Genomic DNA, 22300 nt, shown 5'->3' with positions numbered 1-22300 from the left:
ATCTGTGCCCAGTTCTATTTGGCCAGCATTCTCTTTGGTCTCATTTAAAAGCCACTATTAAGTTGCATTGATTTATGTCATTTTTATCACTGTATGGATTATATTACACTTTCTGTATGTATCTTTACAATTTGGTGTATAAATTAGTCAATGGAACAGAGGAACACTTACCTAAGGAAAAGGAAGACGACAAAATTACTAAGTATCTCTTCTGATTGGCAATTATTCGTACCCTACTAACACACTCTCAACCATAAACACAAAGGGCCGTTGTTGGAATGGACACTGAAAGTGTTTTCTGCCTGCAATGGGACTCTTTAGCCTGGAAAAGCGCAGGCTCAGGGGTCATCTGATGGCCACCTATAAGTTTATCAGGGGTGACCACCAGGATCTGGGGGAACGTCTGTTCACCAGAGCGCCCCAAGGGATGACGAGGCCGAACGGTCACAAACTCCTGCAAGACCGTTTCAGGCTGGATATAAGGAAGAATTTCTTTCCTGTCCGAGCCCCCAAGGTCTGGAACAGTCTGCCAGCGGAGGTGGTTCAAGCGCCTACATTGAACACCTTCAACAGTAAATTGGATGCTTATCTTGCTGGGATCCTATGACCCCAGCTGACTTCCTGCCCTTTGGGCAGGGGGCTGGACTCGATGATCTCCCAAGGTCCCTTCCAGCCCTAATGTCTATGAAATCTATGAAATTAACCCCTCAATAGCAAAGGCATCTCAGGGCAATGGGTAGGGGAAATTACAGATGTCCCAGGAAGAAAATAAAAAACTTTTCTGAGACTTCAATGAAGTGAACAAGGCTGGTGAGTGATGTGGGGTGCACTGAGATGGAGATATTTAGGAGCTTTCTGTGAGCCAGTGGATGTCTTTGGCCTATCCCAGGCCTGGGGTGAGACCAGGTCCCCAGGGCTGGCAGGATCCACAAGAAGGCTGATCTCTGGAAATACCAGCAAGACTCTCAGAAGGACGAGGGTGTAGCGAGATTAAAGGATAAGAAACTATACTTCTCTTTTTATTTCGTCTTCAAATTATATTGCCAAAACTTTTGTACAATTCTGTTTTTCTACATCATAAATCTTGCTATTGTTTTGTTACCTTACTGTTTGCTTGTGGTAAAGCACAATTTCAGGGCAAAGGATATTCCAGATTAGCCTCTTCTACAGAGTAGAGCTAGAATTCTTTCAAAACCAAAGGGGTAATTCCCTGGAGCTGGTAAAGATGCCCCTGTTGCAATTCCAGGCTCTGGTATAAGGGTAGTGGAACTGAGGCCTGTAGGCATAAGGCATTGATCCCAAGGTAAACCTTGGTCTGTTCCTTGAGACAATGGGGAGAAACTTGGGGCTCTGGGGTACCAAACAGATAGGTTTGTGATAACAGTACCTCTTTACCTGGCACTGGCATATAGACTACTATGTGCAGTTTTGGGCTCCACATTTTTCAAAGGATAAAGGGCTTGCAAGGCAAACCATATAAAGAGAAGTTGAAGGAAACAGGCATGGTAAGATTGTGGAATAGGCAATTAATAGGCTGCCAGAAAGATGAAAAAACCTTTTGTCTGCTACTGTACAAATGCAGGACATGTCCAAATGGCTTGAAGTTGCAGTAAAGTAGGTTTAGACTAGATATCAGGAAAAACTTCACTGTTAGAATGCTGAGGCAATGGAACAGACTACCTAGGGAAAGTTTTGGATTCTCTATAATTGGAGGTGTTCAAGAAGAGGCTAGATAAGCATTGGTAAGGAATGGTCTTGGAGTAGCTATGTCAGCATGCTCTGTAAAAAGCAACAGTTAGAAGCTCAGGAGCCCCCTTCTCTCCCCACATACAGATTGCTGGGAGATGACGAGAAGAGCTCTGCAGCCTGAAACAGGTGGATATTGGAAAGGACCATGCTCAGTAGCAGGAGAATGAAAGAGAGCTACACAATCTGGCTTAGTTATGAAAGATAAAGGGATAAGGTTTATAGAGCAGATACAGAAAGCGGAATCTGTCTGGTCAGTAAAAGGGTGAAGATGTATGGAGTTATGCTTGCTGCCCCCAGGTTGCAGAGCAAAATGGAAGGTATTTAGTATTTCCAATGTTTCTGTGCTTTGCTGGTTGCTGTCCAAGCCAGGAAAGATTTTTTTCCCCCTCTTGTTGCTGGGTTGTTTTTTTTCCTCAGAAGCACTGGGTGTTGACTGCAGCCAAAGCTGGGGATTTTGACTGCAATGTGTCAATCCTCCTGCTGGGACTAAAACCTGGAGAGTCTCTGCCTAGAGGGTCTTGCCCTTCCACTCAAGATCAGACCAATCACCAGATTTGGGGTCAGGAATGAATTTTACATCATGGACAGACCAGTACAGACTAGTGGGTTTTGCCTTCCTCTGTAGCAAGGGGTATAGCCCTATTTCTTGGATCTCTTGAGTGTAATTTAACAGCTCTTCCAGCTGCAAGGCACTGACTACCACTATCCCCCTGATTTGTGTGGCAGGTTCTATGTCTTGTAATTGTGCTACAGGTTGATTATGTAGTTTTAGTAACAGGATAGACAAGGATTTGTATGGAACGGTTTGAATAGGGAAGATCCTGCCTCAGATAGGGAGGTGGACTAGGTGACCTCCAGAGGTCCCTTCCAGCTTTGAATGCTTTCAATGCGGTCTCTACACTGCCTTCAAACAGCTATGCTATACTAAACATCTACTAACTTTTATCTTTTATTCCCTACCTTTTGTGGAGTCAATCCAGGAAAGTGCTGAGCATTCTATTCCCGATATAATGAAGGAAAAAAAAATCAAAGTACTTACACACCTTGCAGAACTAAGCACTCTCTCCATGCATGCATTCACTTCTACAGGTAATTACTAAAGTGAGCATCTCTAGAACCAAATATTACTACATTTATCAACTCTTTACTTGGAGATTATATCTAGTAACTAAATTCTTCATAAGGTCATAGAAGCATAGCAAAGTAGGGCTGAAAAGGGACCTCACAAAGTCATCTGGTCCAGCTTCCTGCTCAAAGCAGGGTCAACCCTGACTAAAACATCCCAGCCAGGTGTCTATCTAGCCTGTATCTTGAAAGCTTCCAAGCACAAAGGTTCCATAACTTCTCTAGGAAGCCTGTTCCAATGCCTGACCTTTATGTAAAGGAGCAGTATGCCCCCTCAGAGACCCAAATTGGTTCAAGAGAAGGAAAACTTGAGAAAGCGCGTGTTTGTGTGTGGGGAGGGAGGCATGAGTCTAAGAAGACTTGATGGTAGGCATCTACTACAGACCACCACACCAGGAGGAGCTGGATCTGGAATTTTCCAGAGAACGGATGGAGGCTGCGTGTTCAAGGGACACGGTTCTCACAGGCAACACCTCAATTACCCTGACATCTGCTGGGAGAAGCACTGGGCCAGATTTGATGATCATGTAGGTTTTTGACCTGTGTGGAAGAATTTTATTTAGTAAAGGAGGTGAACTGGCTGACTGGGGGAAAGCTTTCTTGGATCTGGTTCTAGCCAAAGGGGATGGCCTGGTGGGAGATCTGAGGACTAAGGGTAATCTGGGAGACAATGATCACGAGATGATACAATTCACTACCCATCATAGGGCAAGGAAGTCAGTCAGCAGGGCAAAGATGCTTGACTTCAGGAAGTATGACTTCAATAAGCTTAGGAAAATAGTGGGAGAGACACTGTGGGAAGAGGGACTGGAGGGGAAGGGAGTTCAGGAAGGGTGGTTGTTCCTCAAAGAAGTGATCCTTAGACCGCAGAAAAGGTGGTAAAGGGGCCAGGAAACCCTCTTGGCTTACCAATGAAGTCAAGGAGTGATTTAAAAAAAAGGGCAGCTTACAGACAGTGGAAACAAGGGGTAGTCACCAAGGAGAAATACAAAACTATAGCCCTTATTTGTAGGGAGAGAATAAGGAAGGCAAGGGCAGCAACCAAGGTTAGGTTGACGACTAAAACCAAGGACAATAAGAAGTCCTTCTTTAGGTATATAAGGAGCAGGAGGAAGACTAAGAAAATGTGGGGCCCTTGCAGAATGGGATGGGACAGCTGATAACACTCAGTCACGAGAAAGCTGAACTCTTTAATGAATACTTTGCACTGGTGTTCCTGCATACAAATGGTACAAGGCAGTCGAGGGGAAAGGGACGTAACGGTGGGAGTCTACTACAGACCTCCCAACCAGGGAGAAGAGCTTGACCAGGAATTCTTGGGTCAGCTCACAGAGGTAGTGAAGACTAAGGATGTGGTAGTCCTGGGGGACCTGAACTTCCCCGACATCTGCTGGGAAGAACAGTCGGCCAGGTCTGACCGCTCACGTAGGTTCTTGGCTAGAGTGCAGGACCTCCGTCTAACCCAGGAGGTGCACAGCCCCACCAGGGGGGACACCTTCTTGGACCTAGTGCTGGCCACGGGTGATGACCTGGTGAGGGGGCTGCGGGTGCTCGACCACCTGGGCGACAGCGATCATCGCCTGCTGGAATTCACCTTCCAGCGCAAGGTGGCAAAGGCATGCAGTAAGGCAGCGGCCCTAGATTTTAGGAGGGCAGACTTCAACGAGCTAAGGAGGATAGTTGGAGAAGCGCTGACGTCCTGGAGGGGAGGGGAGGGGAGCCAGGCGTCCAAGGAGAGTGGTCGCTCCTTAAGGAGACAATCCTCCAAGCCCAAAGGAAGGAAATCCCAATGAGGATCAAAGGGAGCAGGAGAGCACAGAAGCCTCCATGGCTCATCAAAAGCATCCGGGAATGTCTCCTTGCTAAAAAGGAGGCTTACACCCAATGGAAACAAGGGGTCATCACCAGGGAGGGCTATTCTGTAGTTGCTCGGGGATGTAGGGGGGTAGTTAGCAAGGCCAAGGCAGAGATGGAACTGGGGCTAGCTTCCCAGATTAAGGACAATAACAAGTCCTTTTTTAAATACGTAGGAGGTAAAAAGAAGGTCCTGGGTAATGTGGGGCCCTTGCAGGACGACATGGGAAACTTGGTCGTCACACCAGACGGCAAAGCTAACATGTTTAACTATTTCTTTGCCTCCATCTTCCTAAGTAGGGACCAGAACAGCCACCTCCCTGCTGGGCCCCCCTCGGGCCCCGGGGGAGCCACACCTGGGCCACAGGTTAGCAAGGATTTAGTCAGGGAGCTTCTGGAGGGGTTGGACGTATTCAAGTCAGCTGGTCCAGATGATCTCCACACTAGAGTTCTAAAGGAACTGGCCGAGGTCATTGCAAGTCCCCTGGCACAACTTTACGAGCACTTGTGGTGCTCTGGTGAGGTACTGGAGGACTGGAAGAGGGCCAATGTGGTCCCCATCTTCAAAAAAGACAGGAAGGAGGACCCAGGAAGCTATAGGCCGGTTAGTCTTACGTCGATCCTAGGCAAGCTGTTCGAGAAAATTATGCTGGCACATATCCAGGAGGGGCCAGCAGGGGACTGCATGCTTAGGGGCAACCAGCACGGGTTCATCGGTGGCAGGTCCTGTCAGACCAACCTGGTGGCCTTTTACGATCAGGTCACCAGATCATTAGATTTAGGGGTAGCAGTGAACAGTCTTCCTGGAATTCCAGAAGGCTTTCGACACTGTCTCTCACCCTGTTCTCATTAAGAAACTGGAGGGCTGTGGCGTAGACACCCACACTGTCAAATGGGTCACCAACTGGCTGGAGGGCCGCACCCAGAGGGTGGTAGTGGATGGGTCCTTCTCAACCTGGAAGAACGTGGGCAGTGGGGTTCCGCAGGGCTCGGTCCTCGGGCCCGCACTGTCCAACATCTTCATCAGCGATTTGGACTAGGGGGTAAAAAGCACCCTGTTCAAATTTGCTGACAACACTAAGATGTGGGGGGACGCGGGCACACTAGAAGGAAGCAACAGGATACAATCAGACCTAGACAGGTTACAAGGGTGGGCGGACGAGAATAGGATGGGTTTCAACACCGACAAGTGCAAGGTGATGCACCTGGGGAGGAACAACCAGCACCATACCTACAGGTTAGGGAACTCCCCTCTTGTCAGCACGGAAGTGGAAAAGGATCTTGGAGTCATCAAGTGATCGATGGGAAGCTGGGTGACAGCGACCACGAGCTGATCACCTTCACCAGCTGCCGTAAAGCTGGCAAGTCAGTCAGCAACACGGAAGTCCTTGACTTCAGAAAAGCCGACTTTGACAAGCTCAAGAGGCTTGTCGGTCAGGCCCTTAGGGACCATGACCCCAGGGAGATGGGAGTTCAAGACAGTGGCTGCTTCTCAAGGAAGCCATCCTCAATGCACGAGCTAAATCTATTCCAACACGGAGGAAAGGCAGCAAGAAGGCACAGCAGCCCTCCTGGCTCTCCAGGGACCTAGCAGACCTCCTACGGCTAAAAAGGAAAGCCTACAAAGGATGGAGGACGGGATTCACCTCCAAGGAGGATTATTCTGCACTGGTCCGGTCCTGCAGGGAGCAAACCAGGAAAGCCAAGACTGCAACTGAACTCCAACTAGCTTCAAGCAACAACGACAACAAAAAGTCCTTTTTCAGATATGTGGGGAGCCGGAGGAAAAGCAAGGGCAATGTTGGACCCCTGCTAAACCAGATGGGGCAGCTGACAACTGACGCCCAGGAAAAAGCCAACCTATTAAATAGGTACTTTGCGTCAGTCTTTCATCAGTCCCATGGGACGCCCATGCCTGGTATGGGACAGGGAGATCTGGGTGATGGGGATCCCCTACCCTCCATAAATGCTGACCTCGTGAAGGAACACCTTGAGAAGCTGGATACCTTCAAGTCAGCCGGCCCTGACAATCTGCACCCCGGGGTACTCAAGGAGCTGGCGAGCGTCATAGCCCAGCCCCTGGCACGGATCTTTGAAAACTCCTGGTGCTCTGCTGTAGTGCCCGAAGACTGGAAGAAGGCCAATGTGGTGCCGATCTTCAAGAAAGGGAGGAGAGTGGATCCGGCGAACTACAGGCCCATTAGCCTGACTTCTATCCTGGGGAAGATCTTAGAAAAGTTTATTAAGGAGGCCATCCTTGATGGACTGGCCCAGGCTAACATCCTAAGGGATAGCCAGCACAGGTTTGTTGCGGGTAGGTCTTGTTTGACCAATCTCATTTCCTTCTATGACCAGGTGACCTATCACCTGGACAAGGGAGAAGAGATTGATGTCATATATCTTGACTTCAGAAAAGCTTTTGATCTGGTATCCCATGATCACCTCTTGGCCAAACTGGCCACTTGTGGCCTTGGCTCCACCACGATCCGCTGGCTGGGAAATTGGCTTCGTGGTCGGGCCCAGAGGGTTGTAATTGATGGCAGTCGCTCATCGTGGTGCCCTGTGACCAGTGGGGTCCCTCAAGGCTCTGTCCTTGGACACATACTGTTCAACATCTTCATTAACGATGTGGACATTGGAGTCAGGAGTGGACTGGCCAAGTTCGCCGATGACACCAAACTTTGGGGCAAAGCATCCACGCCAGAAGATAGGCGGGTGATCCAGGCTGACCTGGACATGCTCAGCAAATGGGCAGATGAGAACCTCATGGTGTTTAACACCGAAAAATGCAAGGTTCTCCACCTTGGGAGGAAAAACCTGCAGCATCCTTATAGGCTCGGCAGTGCTACGTTGGTTAGCACTACAGAAGAAAGAGACTTGGGGGTCATCATTGACCACAAGATGAACATGAGCCTGCAATGCGATGCTGTGGCTAATAAAGCGACCAAAATGCTGGCGTGCATCTATAGATGCTTCTCGAGCAAATCCCGGGACGTCATTCTCCCCTTGTACTCAGCCCTGGTGAGGCCGTAGCTGGAGTACTGATTCTAGTTTTGGGCTCCACAGTTCAAAAAGGATGTGGAGAAGCTTGAGAGAGTCCAGAGGAGAGCCACGCGCATGATCAGAGGTCAGGAAAACAGATCTTACAATGATAGGCTGAGAGCCATGGGACTCTTTAGCCTGGAAAAGCATAGGCTCAGGGGTGATCTGATGGCCACCTATAAGTTTATCAGGGGTGACCACCAGGATCTGGGGGAACGTTTGTTCACCAGAGCGCCCCAAGGGATGACGAGGTCGAACGGTCACAAACTCCTGCAAGACCGTTTCAGGCTGGACATAAGGAAGAACTTCTTTACTGTTCGAGCCCCCAAGGTCTGGAACAGTCTGCCAGCGGAGGTGGTTCAAGCACCTACATTGAACACCTTCAACAGTAAATTGGATGCTTATCTTGCTGGGATCCTATGACCCCAGCTGGCTTCCCGCCCTTTGGGCAGGGGGCTAGACTCAATTTCCCGAGGTCCCTTCCAGCCCTGATGTCTATGAAATCTATGAAATCATTGACTCCAAGATGAACATGGGCTGGCAGTGTGGGGAGGCAGTTAGGAAGGCCAACCGTACCTTGTCATGCATCCACAGATGCATTTCACGCAGGTCACAAGAGGTGATCCTTCCCCTCTATGCGGCACTGGTCAGGCCGCAGTTGGAGTACTGCGTCCAGTTCTGGGCACCACACTTCAAGAGGGATGTCGACAGCATCGAGAGGGTCCAAAGGAGGGCCACTCACATGATCAGGGGACAACAGGGCAGGCCCTAAGACGAAAGGCTACGGGACCTGAACCTGTTCAGCCTCCAAAAGAGAAGGCTGAGGGGGGATCTTGTGGCCTGTTATAAACTAGTTAGGGGGGAATCAGCAGGCATTGGGGGAGTCACTGTTCCCCTGAGCACCGTCAGGAGTGACCAGGAATAACGGTCACAAGCTGGCAGAAGGTAGGTTTAGGTTAGACATCAGGAGGCGCTATTTCAGTCAGGGCGGCTAGGGCCTGGAAGCAACTTCCAAGGGATGTGGTGCAGGCTTCTACCCTGGAGGTTTTTAAGAGGAGGTTAGATGAACACCTTGCTGGGGTCATTTGGCCCCAGTACTCTTTCCTGCCATGGCAGGGGGTCGGACTAGATGATCTGTTCAGGTCCCTTCCGACCCTAGAAACTATGAAACTATGAAACGGCTAGAATGTAGGAATGGCTAACATAGCTGATATCATATACCTGGATTTTAAAAAGGCCTTCCATATGGTCTCCCATGATGGTCACATAAAATAAACTGGAGGATAATGGGCTGCCAGAGTCCATGGTCAGATGGGCTGCGAACTGGCTAAGGGGTCAACCCAGAGACTGTTAATGGACAGCATGGGCGACTTGTGCCACCTGAGTTGAGGTGGGGGCACATGGCCCCCTCCACTAGCCAGTCAGCGACCGTGGCTGATCTCACCAACTGGGAAGCACAAGCAGTGCTCCCAGAAATGCCAGCGGCACACCCAGAAGTGCCAACAGTGCTTCACCTGGTGCCCCCACTCCCCAGCCAGCACTCACTGGGGGGGGCACTTGCGCTCCAGCCTGCCTCCCTTGCCCATCGTGTAAGTGGGGAGCACTGCCTGTCAGGGGGTGCACCAGTGCTCTCAGAGGGTGCACATGCACCCTTGTGGACCCCCTTACACATCGCCACTGGTGGACAGGTCTGTATCATCTTGGCAGGAAGTGGCCAGTGTTGTCCCACAGCTTGGTTCTTGGCCCCATGCTGTTTAACATTTTTATCAACAATTTAGATAAGGATGTGGAAAGCATGCTGGCCAAGTTGCAGATAATATGGAAGAGTGGTCACGTCAGGGGACAGGATGCGGATCCAAGTGGACCTGGACAAGCTGAAAAGGTTGGCAGAGAGGAACCGGGTGCTGTTCAATCAGGATAAATGCAGAGTGCTTCATCTAGGGAGAAGTAATCAGCGACATGAATATAGGTTAGGAGGAAATGTCCTGGCCAGCATGATGGCTGAAAGGAACCTTGGGGTTATGGCTGATCACAGGATGAACATGAGTTGCTAATGCAACACTGTAGTCAGAGCTAACAGCATACTGGGATGCATTAGCCAATGCGCCGTAAGCATGGCTAAAGAAGTGATATTTCCTCTCTACTCGGTGCTGGTGAGACCTCAGCTGGAGTATTGTGTCCAGTTCTGGTCACCACACTTGGAAAAAAAAGAAAAGAAAAAAGATGTGGAGAATCTTTAAAGGGTTCAGAGAAGGGCCACAAAAATGATTAAGGGCCTGGAGGACAAACCTACTGAGGAAAGACTAAGGGATCTAGGACTGTTCAGCCCAGTGAAGAGAAGACTGGTGGGGAGGTCTTGGTGGCTGTCTATAAGTATATAAGGGGTGAATATCAGGAGCTGGGAGAAAAACTGTTCGGTAGGGTGCCCCAGGGAAGGACAAGGAGCAGTGGACTTAAACTGTTAGAGGATAGTTTTAGGTTGGATGTAAGGAAGAACTTCTTTATGGTTAGGGTGACTAGAATCTGGAACAGGCTTCCCAAGGAGGTGGTGCAGTCCCCCACCCTTGGAAGTCTTCAAGAGGAGGCTGGACAGACACTTTGCTGGGATCATGTGATCTCAGCAGTATTCCTGCCCAGAGCAGGGGGGTGTGGTCTCCATCTTTTGAGTTCCCTTCCAGCCCTTAATTTCTATTATTCTATGAATACGAACTGCAAGACAGACCCTTTGGGAGCCCCATTTGATACCTCTACCCAACCAGACATTGAACCATTGAGGACTACTCACTGAGCGCAATGATCAAACCAGTTACAAATCCACATTACAGTGCTTTCATCTAAACTGTATTTCCTTAGTTTGTTAATGTAGATGTTGCAGAGGACAATGTCAAAAGCCTTGCTAAAATCAAGGTATCCCACACCCACTGTTCTCCCCTCATCCACAGAGCCTGTCACTTTATCACAGAAGGAAATCAGATTGGTCAGGCATAACTTGCTCTTTGCGAATCCATGTTTACTGTTCCTGATCACCTTGTCGTCCCGTAAGTGCTTCACAATGGATTCCTCAGAGAGCTGCTGCATAATCTTTCTGGGTACAGAAATTGGGCTGACTAGTTTGTAGTTCCCCAGATCCTCCTCCTTTTCCTTCTTAAAAATGGGCACTATATTTGCCCTTTTCCAGTCATCCAGGACTCATAAGCAAGATAACTCATTTAAGAACTCTCTCTGGTCCTGAAGAAGTCCAGGCCAAAATCTACAGGACTAATAATCAAGAGTTCAATCCCTAATTTCCCTTTTTCCAAATCACATGATGAAACATAGAGGGAAGACTCAAATTAACAGTTGCAGTTTGATAAAAATGTTATTTTACACAACAGAACCTGGGGGGAAAGAGATCTAGAATCCCATACTTACTTTATCCACATCATGAGTTCTACTGTATCTGGATCATAAAATTCTTGCAGTTCTGAAAGCTCGGTCATTATCCTAGGAAAAAACTGCAGGGAAAAGTCAAATAAGTCTCTTCCCTTGTGCCATTTTAAACAAAAGTTAAGATATTTTGAGATGGAAGGGAATCCAGTAAACTATTTATTGGAAACCTTGTTTTCCTTCAAAGTATCATTTTCATGTAAATGCCTTCCCTGCACTTAGACAGCATTTGCTAGTCTCATACTTTCTCTTAATATTCCCTCAAATGCACACAAAAATGAAGTTACAGTTTTTACCCCGATCCTGCTACCATTTATGCACAAAGAACAAACTTGTCTAAGTCGCCCAATAGCGTGCATTACTAGATAAGGTATTTAGTAACCATCAGGTGGACTGAATACAACAAAATTGTAATTTTATGCAAGTTTGGCATTTGTATTTTGAACGCATTAAAATTCTTCTCTTCTCTTTTCTCAAAGCTTCCCATCCCTCTTTGTTAAAATATTAAAGCCCAACCATTAATTTTACATTTGTTCTTAAAAAAAAGTCAGTTCTTAATTGTATTCAAGAGTCACAGTAAAACAGAAAAATGGAGTAGTATCTTTACACGGTAAAATAGCTTCATAATGATATACCTCATCACTGAACATGTGATATTTAAACAAATAGTTTCAAATAACCAATTACATTTTAATAACCTCCTTGCATAAATATATATAATAGACTAATTCAGTTTCTGTGTAAATCCTTCGGAATTAAGAGTATTAAACCATTTAAAGCCCTTAAAACAAAACAAAAAACCTAACACCACCAAATTCTTCCCTCTGACTTTTAAAACATTAACTTGAAGCATAAAATAGTAAACTAAATTGCAGTTACACTTTTACAGAAGAGAACAGCTTTATATATACACAATACTCTCTACTAATAGATGTAGTCTCCTAAACGACCACAGCATCAATTTCTTTTAGTATAAAGTTATGGTTTCTGAGAAAAATGCAATATCCAGAACTTTTAACAATTTTGTAATTTTTTTTTCTTACTCTGATAATCAGTTTTATGATGCAAGGATAACAACTTCTTAATGTCAAGTTTCTTACCTTACAATAGTTCAAAAAACCTTTTCTATATATATGTTCCACTGTGGCTGGGCACAATGAGCCCTAGATTTGTCACAGGGCCTAAGTACAGACAGTCAAAAAGCCTGAGGCTGAATTGATTCAGTCTCTGAAGGTTAGTCTAAGCTGCAAAGGTTGAATCAATAAGCAAATGAACAGACATTCACTTTTGATTCAGGAAATGTAACCACATGCCTGCAGTGACTCAGGCCAGAAGCTGGGGGGCACTAGATCACAGCTCTCTGGCACGTAGCCAACATGGGCTGTTTGTTTGCTTCCTCTCCCCCTGCTTCAGGCCTCTGGGATTTGCACTCTAGAATCACACCAACAGGACTCTTCAGTGTTGCTCATCACTCCCTCTTCCTGCTTCCAGGTGCTTCTGGGATTTGTAGTCCACAGTCACAGCTAGCAGTAAGTTTAGCAGGGCAAGGCCACTGTACTTGGGGCAAAGGGAAGTTTAACTCCTCTCCCTGACCCCAGACTGCAGCAGGGGTTTGCTTGGGGGAGCCAGCCCTCACTGTTCCAGATAGGGAGCAGAGGGGCAGGGCCAGCCCTGCTCTCTGGAGCAGACAGAACAGCCCAGCCCAGCACTGCAAAATGCTAGGATGGTAGGGGACTCTGATTTAACTTGAACCAGGAAGGGGTCTGGGACAGAAGTTTCATAAACCAGTTTGACCTAAATCAGTTGAGTCTGATACTACATTCAACTGGGTTCATCTTAAACAAGTTATGGCCATTTTCAAACTGTTTTATGTGCACTGCGCTTCTATTTTGTTACAGGTTTAAACTAGCTTCTGATCACTTAAACCAGTTTGTGTGTAACTTCTGTCCCTAGCCTTTCTGACCAGCAGTACCTACATAGCACAACATCACCCTGAAGCTGCTTAGTGTCTGCACTGAGAGCATAAAAAGGCAGAGCACACTGACCATCCCCATTTCCTTTCAACTGTAGAAATTCAGGAAGCAGAGGAAGTGAGAAAAAGGGTGTATATGAACAACACATTCCGAAAAATTCTGGTTACTTTTACAGTACTTTTCATTTGCCTCCAAATAATCTTCCATGGGCACATTCCATTTATGATTGACTAACACAGTAATCAAAGTTCATTTGGAGATGGGAATCTCAGAAAGTTGGGGGAAAAAAGAGATTGAAACACTGCTTTACTAAATGCTGTTTTTATGAGTTCTCCAAGGTAGAAGAGAAGCTAAAGTAAACAAGAAGTCTACAAATATGCAAAATGAGCAGAAGTTTGGAGTCTGACATGTAGACTCAGTCCTTTCCCAGTACAGTTGGGCAAAGTCAATGGGGTAACTTGAGTGGCAGAGGCCAATAAGTAAGGAAGGGCAGTACAGTCTGTCAGGGTACTTATTTCTGAATGGTCCAGAACAGGGACATACTAGCACAGACAAATATGGTCCTTGTGGCCAAGGTACTAGCAATCATGGCCCATGATATGGGTAGTAAGTGTCCCAATAACTTAATCCCAAGACGATTTTCTAGATTCCTTATGAGAAATGGGGACAGTGGGAGAATATCTATGCAAATATTTAAAAACCTGGCTATTGCACACAAGGCATTAAAGACATGCTTAGCTTTTTATGCCCTTTATGCAAAAAGTACAATGAGCCTCATGTAAAACATAAATGTAAGCTATCTGGTTACACTTCCCAGAGCCTTTAAGTTTGAGCCTAAAAGGCGCACACATTAATTCCACCAGTGGAATGTGCATATAGACAATTAATGGAGAACTGGATTTGCAATATATGGAGCCCTCTAGTGTCCAAACACTTGAAACATTTTTGTTAAGAGAATTTCAGGGACAGACCCCAGTCAATTGAAAAAATTATAACATTTACATTTAGCAAGTTTTGGAAGCCACTGTGCTCCTCTCAGAGCACTTATTACACTGACAGAATACAAGGGAAAAAATTACATCATACTAATACATTTAACATCATATCAGAACTTCAACTGCTAGCTATTAGAATCATACACCCCTACAAACATTAAATTACTGGAGATAAGAACTCAGCTCTGATGCTGGGTTTTTTTGGGTTTTTTTTAACTATTATTATAAATTTTTAAAACAACTAGACTATTTGAAACTTATCTCGTTATGTACATGGTTTACAGGTTACAGATCCTGTTGCATATGCAAACCATCAAATACTTGAAATTTTAAGCAGCTGCTAGGAAATAGCGATTTTGAACTCAATTATAGAACTAAACATTTACTTTACACAAGAACAGATCTGTTTCTTTCGTCTTATATTATTTGAGTATTACTATAATAAGAAAGAATACTCAAATACTATATTTGAGTACAATATTTCCATAAAGAGTTGGAAATGAAAAAAAATCCATCTTTAGTTGACAGGATGTCCTTAAAAGAAACTACTGTTTTCTGTAATTCTACCTTCAGTTAACCTTAGCTTCTCACTGAATAAGAGCACAGAATGACATGCTTATACAATATTCTAATTACAATAAAGAAAATACAGTCAATCACTTTATAAATTCAGTAATGGTATTTTGTCTTTAGCTAAACAAATATAATGTGAATTATAATAAAGATGATATAACAACAACAAAATGGTATAATTATTGTTGTAATGAAATATATTAATATTTTTATTGTTATAATTAAAACCTGGTATTATGATTATGTATCCTTATTAGTAAGGAATATATATACTTTTATTTAAACATAAAACAAAAATGTTTTTAATAATGGATACAGTCTGATGTTACTGATTATTTTATATAAATGTAGACTAGATACTCCTAAGACTTTATACTGTGTCTACAGCAAACACTTAATCAAAAGAAACTTTCTTACCTACCTCTTTCCACAAGCTGAAACCTATTATAGTGGGGACTGCCATACTCAGAATAAGAGCCTAAATTATTAAAAAGAATAAATGATTAGAGACCACTCTTTCATTTCCCACACATGGAACTACAATGACAATAGGAAAAATTCTGCAAGTCTGCCAGGCAAAAGTCATTGAGAACAGAAAAGAAATTGCTTGGTTAAACAATGAAGAAGTTAGCCCCTTGTAACATGAGTAATAATATTCAAAGTAATTCAACAGTCAGCTCAATGTGATGAAGTGCATCCATGAATTAGGCAAGGAAGTAAAAGTGAAATAGGTCTCAAATATGCAAATGAAATGAAGGGATATGTAGAATGAACTATGCCAATAAACTTTTTTTTAAAACTTACAGGCACCCTCTCATTCAGTCACAATAAACAACATATATAAACAGTATTCCATTACACAGCACAATAGTATTCCCATCGATCAACCTTTCTCTTGATCAGAAGGGGGAATAGCATAAATACTGTTCTGGCAACAGTTGTTAATAAGTGCATCTTGTTGAGAGTTAAAATTGAAGTGCAATCAGCTAATTAACTACATAAAGGAAAGCAGATCTACCATAAAAGAAGACATTCAATTTATGATTATATTATGGATGAACGAGTACGTTCTTGCAAAAACTGTCAATTATTCTACAATTGGAAATGCCTTGGCAACTCTTGAAGAAAATATATTTACACAGAAAGTGGCATGTCCATTTTGTACAAATATTAATTACTTATTCTTAAATAACATGTTATAAATTGTTTTCAGCTTTAAATACAGAGGGATAAAAACATATGCAGACCACACCTCCTTTCTGCCAAGCATACTCAGCACCTTAAAAATAGAGCTGAAAGAACTGAGAAACCCCAATTTTCACTATAACACAGATCCTTTGAAGTCAGGATGCCTTTCAGAGACTGTAGTATAAATGAATATACAACTAATCTGAACAAATCTTACTCTATCATTTCACCTGAAGATTTCTTACTCATACACAACAGTTAAATAGCATTTACCCTAGTTGTCGTATTTTCCAGTCTTTCGATTTCCTCCCACCCTCCAACTTTCATTTACTCACTGCTTAGAAGCGAAAAAATAGATGTGTTCATTATTAGTAAAATCTAGCAATAGATTATTGGCAACAGTTACTCACCAGTAATATTGGGTGCACAGCTTTTAGTCTAAGCCACTTGAAAAGTGTCATCCAAAGCTCAGGAGAACATACACCAAATGCAGCAAGCATGCAAACATACGGAGTCCAGAAGTACTTCATGCTGGAAAACATCCCAAGAATCCAAAGATAAGATACTGCATGTATTTCAACTGGATTATTTGATAAACAAACTTTGTCACCTCCAAACCTCTCTATGAATAACCCTGCTCAGGAGAATTCAGTCAGTTAAGGAGTTCAGTCAATTCAGGGTCAAACACTTAACAGAATAAGGAAACCTAAAGGAGATCTCTGCTAGCAGACCAAACATGTTTCTCTGCTGCAATCCAGAGCACTGTAAAAGTTCAGAAGTGTCAAGTAGGATCAAAAAAGTCTCAGCCAAAGAAAATGAAATAATCCACAGAATTTGGGGGTGGAAGACCAAAAAAAAAAATTCAAGCTAGTGAGGGATGTTAATTGTCTTTTTTTGCTCTAGGGCATCTCTGATGAGCAATTACCATTACCCAAAACTGATGTTTGATTCCTCCAAACAGATGATTCAAAACAGTCTCAAGCATCTGAAAACAAAACAGTTTGTTTGCTTTCAGAATCTGTAGTGTTCAGGCACCAGAGTGATGCATACAATAGGAACACCTATGATGTGGCATGACGGATACCACTCAGACACTAATTTCTTTAGTGTTTGTCTGGAAGTCAGGAAAGATAACATTGTTCTAATCTAAACAGTAGAATGGCATCTGTCATAAACTATTAGAATACCTTTTTAAAAGGTTAAACTGTTGTAAGATGTTTGCCTGACATGTTAAGCAATTCTCTAAATAACTAAAAGACAGACAAGCAGGTTTTTTAAAATTTTGTTTCACAATAAACTTTGTGAATCAAAAGAATGATGTGAGATTACAATGGAAAAAAATCAGCATTTAATAATTCAGCTCAGCAGCTGAAGATGAAGAGGGAAACATTTAAATTGTGTTCCAATTAACTTCTCAGATTTATGCCAGGCAGAGCATAAAGAAATGTATTTAGGGAACCCAAATACACTTCAGTATATTCTACTAAAGTTCAATCAGGTACACTCAACAGGGAACGCTGGATGGCAAAATATTCTTTTAGAAATGGTCTCAATATTTGTGGAAGCATGAGTGTACCATATTCAGTTAGCAATGTGTTAACCCTTACAAAACAAAAATCTATACAAAACTTACCCTTCTAAAATCATTGCAAGAGAACCCAGTAAAAGTGTGTGGACGATGTGATAAACTATCTCTGGCCTCTCTCCAATTTTGCCATCCTCCAGGGTAACAGTTTCTTTGAGTGGTTCACCACTGCAGTTAGAGGGAAACAAAGCAGGGTTTACTTTGCATACTATTGCAGATTATGACTTCTATAAAAAGTGTCTAACAACTATTAAGCCTCTGGCACTTCCTTCTTTTCAAATAATACTAATATTGTTTGTACTGTTTACTGACTCCCCATGCCGATCTGTCTGCAATTTTCAGTCATTTCTTGCCTAATACTTTGCACACTCTTTGGGGCATGGACCATCTTTATAGTCTGTGTTCATACAGTGCTTTGTGCAGTAGGGTTCTAGTCCCCATGCGGGGTAAGTACTATGGCAATACCTCTAAACAAGATGTTTACGAGCAAAATTTAATTTTCTAATACAATATTGGTGTTAGGCCAGGGAAGGGCAAAATACAGCCCACGGGCTGGATCTATCCTGCCAAGCACTTTCATCCGGCCTGCAGTGTCCACCAACAAAATGTGCCCCACTCAGACCTTCTGTCCATGAGGGTGGAAGCAAGGTGCCCATGTATACACATACCCACAAACATACCCTACTGCGCCTTGCTCCCACTTTCATGGGTGGAAGGGCCCAGCCCAGCCAATACATAGCTTCTAGCTGGGGCTGCCACTGCCGCAGCCCCTGGGGACCTGCTCTGCTTCCCTTGGTCTCCTGCTAGCTCCATGCAGCAGGTAGGGAAGCAGCGAGGGTGGGTGAGGCTGCAGCTGCAACTGGGTAGGAACCCAGAGCATGGGGCTAGGGTGGAGGGCAGCATGGAGCCCATGCCTGGGGGGAGGGGGGGCAGCAGCAGCGTGGAGCTCGAGTGGGCAGCATGCAGGTGTGAGGGAGGGTGGGTGGGCAACTCTTGACACTCTCCACACTCTACCCATGGTGCGCAGCCCTGGCAGGCAGTGGCAGCAGCAGCATTCAGGGTGCTTATGCCTAGCACAGGTGCCTGGCAGGGCGTGGCTCCAACCAGCGCTTCGCATCACAGCAAGGGGTGCAGCCTCCACCAGGCAGCCTGTATCAGGGAAGGCAGCTGGCTCCAGCACCTGGGGCTTCCCTCCTGTGCCCAGCAGGAAGTACCAGCGATACAGACTGCCTGTTGGAAGCTGAGCCCCTCGCCGTGATGTGCAGCACTAGCCAGAGGTGTGCCCTCCTGGGCACCAGCATGAGCACCTTACTTGCTGCTGCATCATGGGGGAAGTGTGGGGGGCTACCCATATACCCCCCAACCCCACACCCAGACAACCCTCCACATATACACAACCTACAACATATCCTATGCCCCACACACAGCCACACCGCCACCCAGTCCCCCCTCCCACACACACACACACCTTACCATACACCCCCCCACAATATACAAGACTAAGAATTTATTTTTCAGTTATTATGCAATCACCTCTATATGCACTATGCAAACAAATCATGAAAAAAATATTTTTTCTAATAACATTAAAATATGTTATAGTAGGTGTTTCACTTTTAGTGTATAATTTGTTTTTTTTCTGGTTCTAAAATGGCAACCACCCGCTTCCCAAAAGGAATATTTCTCGGGGAGCAAGAAGAAGGCCTTCCAGAGGCAAAAGTCAGGGGTTAGGGATGGGACTTCCAGTCCCAAGTTAGTGACCAGCAGGCAGTGCACCTGTCAAGGGGCAGGGCTACCCATGTGGTCCTCTACAGCTCACCAACACTCATTTAGCAACCCTCCAGCCAAAATAATTGCCTACCCATTTTTAGATCAATTGAAAAGCCACAGAATCACTGTAACTACATCTATAATTTAAGATCAGAAAAAGGGGTGCAAGAATCCTTAACCTTATTATTACAAATCCCAGTAATACAATACCTACAGTGTTATTTTTACACATGAAACAAATTTTTCATTTCCCCAAGTAAGAAAAAGAGGGTTGGGACGGTAAGGAAGAAATTCTAAGTTAATCCTTAAAATTTTTTTTACTTGCATACCACACACACCTTTCCCCAAAAAGTTAGCTTTCCAAAACTGGGGCATGTGTCTTCAGTGGGTAAGATGAATGGAGATGCTGTAAGATGCTTCTTTTCCCTCCACTAGCTGCATGGGGGAGGGGCAGAATCCATCCGGAGAGAACCAGGGGGCTACTGGGGACTGTGCAGCAGTGAGGTTATACCTCACTTTGATTCTACTTCTACACAAAGTTTAAAAAGAAACTGTCCTGCAGAAGCAGTAGCATTTCTATGCAGGCAGAGCTGAGGGCAGGGGTGACACATAGGGGGTGTACGTGTACCCTGAGCATGGCAGTGCACCCCCTACATAAAAAGCACCGCCGGCAGCATCTGCGGGTGGTTCACGATTCCGGCTGGATACTGCCAATGCTGCTGGCGGCTGCAGGTGGTTGCCAACCCTTGGTCAGCTCTCGCCATCTCTCCCCCAGCCACTGACAGCACCAGAGGCATCTGCAGGAGCTCCCCACTCACTGCTGCCATGTGACCACAGCCACTGGGGGCACAAGCAATGAATGGCTAAGGGAGTCAGTTATCCCAGATTATAAGTATAAAATTTGGCACTTGGGACAAAATAACTGCAGGCACAAATACAGACTGGGCAATGGCTGACTAAGCTGTAGTACTGTAGAGAAGGACCTGCAGGGTTACAGTGGACCACATGCTGAATGTGAGTCCATAGTGTGCTCTTGTTGAGAAAAAAACCAAACCAACAGCATACTGAGTTGTATTAACAAGAATGTCACTTGCAAATCAAGAAAAGTGATTCTTCTGCACTATTCAGCACAGAAGCCTCTCCTGGAAGACTATGACAGCTTTGGACCCCATACAATATGCCGTGGACATATTGGAAAGAGTGCAGTAGAGAGCAAGAAAAAAAATTTACAGGCCTGGAAAGCAGGACTTATGAGGAAAGGTTGAAATAACTAGGGTTATTTAGCCTGAAGAGAAGAATGAGGGGTGATATAATAACAGTCTACAAATACCTAAAGTTAAATAATAAAGAGGACAGTAATAAACTGACAGCCCTAAAAAATACCTGCCCCCTGCCACTGCCTCCTTTCCAGCAGCAGGGACAGGCCATGAATTTCTCATCAGGGAAAATGACCACAGAAATCACAGAAGGCCCCTTCTATTCAAACTGTATCTGGTATATGTAACACAGTTTTATGCTCTGATCTTACAGATTTATGTATTGATGTAAGAGGAGATTTCTGATTTTATGTACATATAAATTCACATGATCTTTAATTCATTTTTAAAAAGTGTTCCATTGTGATAAAGCTAGCTACTTACCCAATTCTCTTAAAGATGACCTGAGTTACAGAAAAAAGGCAGATAATTAAAACTAAAATATAGAAAGGCAATACAGATGATTGGGTCAGTCTCAAAAAGAAGTCTTGGGAAGGTGCCTGAAGGGATTCTTGACAAAGGAGCCAATTCATTGTAAAGTTCCTAGTAAGGCAAAAAGATCACATTTAAAATAATAAACAGTCAGTTAGCCTGTTCACAGTAATCTCAAATTATTTCAGAATCATAACAATATGTGCAGATAGAAAATGTTTTTGTAAGTATGTTTTAGAAAGTGTCTCACATTTGTTCTTGAAAAAGTATCTTCTGCGATCCAAAAGACATCATTACATTACATTTTAAAAGCACTTCTACATCAAGAACCCATTTTAAAAGTGTCATTGTGGGGGTGACAAAACCCTTATGTGGATATCCATAAAGCAAGCCAAAGGGAGTTCTGAGAAAAGGAGGCATGTTCATTTAAAAAGGAGAGGGGGAAAAAAAAAATAAAATTGAAAGTTGTGCTGCCTTGCCTACAGATCACATTGGAAGCCCAGCGCAAAGCCAAAAAAGAAATTCCCAAATTTTAATCCTGTATCTTAACCTCTTGGCTGTTCACCCTTTTCCTCACAAAAGAATTCAGCTGAAAAAAAAGAAAGAAATTATGGACTTTAAGAATTGCCAGAAGTCTTTCATCTTCCACAAAAATGCAAAACTGGTGAGGTAAGTGGTGCACTAAATGTGTCCAACTCTTTATCTCATGTACCTTTGCAAAGACTTTCATCTCAGTCCTCTTCCATCTTCTTTCTGAATCTACACTATACAGAACTAGGAGAGCTGAAATAGCCAGAATGAGCAAACCCTTACACTGTAGTACCACGTCCACTGTAGGGCGAGGTACAGACATTATACTTTTACTTATATAAAAGTGATCAGAAACCAGTCTAAACCCACAACAAAACCAAAGTTCAACATACATACACTGGTTTAAAAATGGTGGAGCCTAGTTTAAGAGAGGCAGGTGATGTGCCCCTCTCACCAAAGGGCAAATGTGTTTCAGTTCACTACCAATCTAAACACAGTGCTTACAGAAAACTGTGCAACTTAGCCCGAGGCAGAATCGATCTTTCTGAATGTCTGTACCTAGCTGACGAGTGATGAGTGATAGCATACAGGGGCCTATAGAAACCCATAACTTTGGGCCTAGAAGAGTTCTAAAAATTTTAGCTGCACTGTCATCCTAGTAGCAATCCCACTACTGCGGACACTGTTCTCAAAAGCAGTGAATTGTGAAAGATTTTGACAGGCCTTCTGAAATGCCTCAAGTGACCAGAGACCAAACTCCTATCATTCCAAGGGAACACTGTCCAGTTCCTTAGGGAAGAC

The 22300-nt window shown here is 44.3% G+C and overlaps 1 protein-coding gene across 4 annotated transcripts in view; it reads right to left on the bottom strand.

Annotated features, from left to right (window-relative positions):
- The window catches only part of DPY19L4 (dpy-19 like 4), a 151932-nt gene that overhangs the window by 27323 nt on the left and 102309 nt on the right, over window positions 1-22300 (bottom strand). For all 4 annotated transcript variants that reach the window (XM_090040358.1, XM_090040361.1, XM_090040359.1 and 1 more), the window contains 5 exons: window positions 20921-21079; window positions 17559-17678; window positions 16336-16456; window positions 15159-15215; window positions 11182-11264 (listed from right to left, as the gene is read on the bottom strand). In XM_090040358.1, the coding sequence (XP_089896484.1) occupies window positions 11182-11264; window positions 15159-15215; window positions 16336-16456; window positions 17559-17678; window positions 20921-21079 (540 nt within the window). The remainder of the gene's footprint in view (window positions 1-11181; window positions 11265-15158; window positions 15216-16335; window positions 16457-17558; window positions 17679-20920; window positions 21080-22300) is intronic.

The sequence above is a fragment of the Crocodylus siamensis genome, chromosome 3, assembly GCF_052110815.1.
Source record: "Crocodylus siamensis isolate JL-2025a chromosome 3, ASM5211081v1, whole genome shotgun sequence".
In the NCBI taxonomy this organism is placed as follows: Eukaryota; Metazoa; Chordata; order Crocodylia; family Crocodylidae; genus Crocodylus; species Crocodylus siamensis.
Note: the sequence above shows the minus strand (reverse complement) of the source record. Positions and strands in the feature narration are given on the sequence as shown.